Source organism: Diachasma alloeum, unplaced genomic scaffold (assembly GCF_001412515.2).
Source record: "Diachasma alloeum isolate Michigan unplaced genomic scaffold, Dall2.0 Dall_scaffold_77856, whole genome shotgun sequence".
In the NCBI taxonomy this organism is placed as follows: Eukaryota; Metazoa; Arthropoda; class Insecta; order Hymenoptera; family Braconidae; genus Diachasma; species Diachasma alloeum.
In genome coordinates, this window is record NW_021683630.1 from 1 (window position 1) to 2596 (window position 2596).

General features: G+C 51.2%; 1 protein-coding gene across 1 annotated transcript; it reads left to right on the top strand.

The window, feature by feature from the left end:
• Positions 1–296: 296 nt before the first annotated feature.
• On the top strand, positions 297–1613 carry LOC107047681. Its single transcript, XM_015270480.1, has 2 exons — positions 297–1469; positions 1524–1613. Exons 1-2 carry the CDS (start codon positions 297–299, stop codon positions 1611–1613), a joined length of 1263 nt encoding a protein of 420 aa, XP_015125966.1.
• The last annotated feature ends 983 nt before the right edge of the window (positions 1614–2596 follow it).

Here is a 2596-nt window from a genome sequence, read left to right on the forward strand (position 1 = left end):
TTAAAGTGCTTCAAGTGCTGGCACTATGGCCATCTCGCCACCAAATGCATAAGTGAGGTCGATCGGTCCAAGATCTGCGTCAAATGCGCTAAGCCGGGCCACACCATTGCTGCCTGCAAAAAGGAACCCAATTGTGCCCTGTGCACTGAGAAAGGGAACACGAAGAACTGCGCTCATATTGTTGGCAGTACCAGGTGCCCAGTTTATCAGGAGGCGCTACAGAAATTAAACAACAAACGACGATGAAGGTGCTACAGCTCAACCTCAACCATTGCGAGGCCGCACACGACCTGCTCATGCAAACGGTGCGAGCGCTGAGGCCTGACCTGGTTATGATCTCGGAGCCATACCGACATTTTGGCCCCCAATCCTGGATTACTGACGCCAGCAAGAAGACTGTAATCTGGGCTTGTAGAAATCAGCCATTTCAAAGCATCACCGGCGAGGGTGTACATAACGGGTTTGTGAAGGCTAGGGTTGGCGGAATTTACTTCTACAGCTGTTATGCCCCACCGAGCCTCCCCTTGGACGAATTCACTGACTTCCTGGACGAATTGACCGAGGATGCGAAGCGGCACTTTCCCGTGGCAATAGCTGGGGATTTCAACGCCTGGGCAGTTAACTGGGGAAGTAGGGAGACGAATCCCAGAGGGCAAGCCGTACTGGAAGCCATGGTAGCGTTGGACGTGGTTTTGCTGAATAGCGGCGACGAACCGACTTTCATGAGAGGAGATGCGACATCGATTGTGGACCTTACATTCGTGAGCAACACTCTTGCAAAGGAGAACTGCTCATGGAGAGTAACAAACATTGAGACTGCAAGTGACCACTGTGAGATTACGTGGCAGGCAAATATTGGCCAGAGAACCGCCCTAACACCAAAGAAGACCAACGGCATTGGCTGGAGGGTGAGCACTTTTGATTCTAGCTCCTATTCAGCAGCGTTGGACGATCGCCCGATCAGTGGTAGCAATGCCACTGAAAAGGCACAAAATATCATGAGAAGGCTGACGGAAGCCTGCGATGCAACTATGACCAGAAAGCGGGCCACAAACCGGCACCTACCGATGTACTGGTGGAATGAAACCATCGCCACCCTGCGAAAAGAGTGTAATGCAGCTCGGAGACGGTCTCAGCGTGGCCGCAAGAAGTCGAATTCCGAGGAGTTGCAGACAAGATATACGGAAGCACGCCGAAACCTCAGCAAGGCCATCAAGCGCAGTAAAAAGCAATCTTGGAGGGAACTCCTTGCTGAGGTGGAAAGCGATACGTGGGGTAGACCATACAAGGTGGTGATGTCGAGACTAAATAGTCAGCCAATGCTGTCACCAACGTGTCCTGTGCTGTTGAAAAAAATCGTCACGGTGTTGTTCCCGCAACAGCCAGAACTTCATCGCACAGACGAAAAATGGAAAGAGATGATTATTCCACCAATCACCAAGCAAGAACTGATGGAAGCCTGCAATAGGGTGGGTAACACCAAGGCCCCTGGTCTGGATGGAATCCCCAACATCGCCTTGAAGACAGCTATCCACGCGATGCCGGAGATATTTTTGGACGTATACAACGAGTGCCTAAGGGAGGGCTCCTTCCCTGCCATGTGGAAGCAGTAGAGACTTGTACTACTCCCCAAAGGGAAAAAATCTCCGGACGATCCGTCATCATACCGTCCGCTCTGCATGCTCGATACCGCTGGTAAGATCCTCGAGCGTATTGTCCACCAACGTATAGAAACAGCAGTCGAACCCTTGTTGGCGGACAACCAATATGGGTTCCGGAAAGGCCGGTCCACTCTGGATGCGATTAGCCTGGTCATCGACATCGCCAAGAACGCGATCTCAGGAAAGAGATGGCTAAATGGCACGAAGAAGTATTGCTTAGTAGCGACACTAGACATCAAGAATGCTTTCAACTCGGCCAGGTGGGACCGTATCATGGAGGCTCTTGAGAATTTCAATGTACCGGGATACTTGCGGAGAATGGTAGACAGCTACTTCACTGGAAGAGTCCTCAAGTACAGCACGGAGAGTGATCCTGAGGAGTATAGAGTAACCGGAGGAGTACCTCAAGGCTCAGTATTAGGTCCCCTATTGTGGAATATCATGTATGACGGACTGCTGAAACTGGGATTGTTGTGGGAAACTAAACTCGTGGCATTTGCAGACGACGTGGCTGTAGTCATTGTGGGCAAATTCATGGAGCAGATCAATTACACTTTCGACATGACCTTTGAAACGATCCGCTGTTGGATGGACACAGTGGGCCTGAAGCTGGCGGAACACAAGACAGAGGCGGTGTTGATCACCAGCAGAAAGGAAATAGAGACGATATCGCTGCAGGTCGGGTCCTGCGAAATTACCTCCCAGCCGTACATACGATACCTGGGGGTGATGATCGATGCTCGACTCAATTTTAAGCAGCAAACCGAGCACGTGGGTGCCAAGGCGTCTGCAGTCGGATCTACTGTATCGCGCCTCATGCCTAATATCGGTGGTCGTAAGCAGAAAAGACGAGCGCTGCTTTNACTGCTGAAACTGGGATTGTTGTGGGAAACTAAACTCGTGGCATTTGCAGACGACGTGGCTGTAGTCATTGT

Coding starts and splice junctions, on each gene's coding strand:
- LOC107047681 (XM_015270480.1), top strand. CDS start 297: ATGCAAACGGTGCGAGCGCTGAGGCCTGACCTGGTTATGATCTCGGAG. Junction 1,470..1,523: donor TGATGGAAGCCTGCAATAGG/GTGGGTAACACC, acceptor ATCGCCTTGAAG/ACAGCTATCCACGCGATGCC.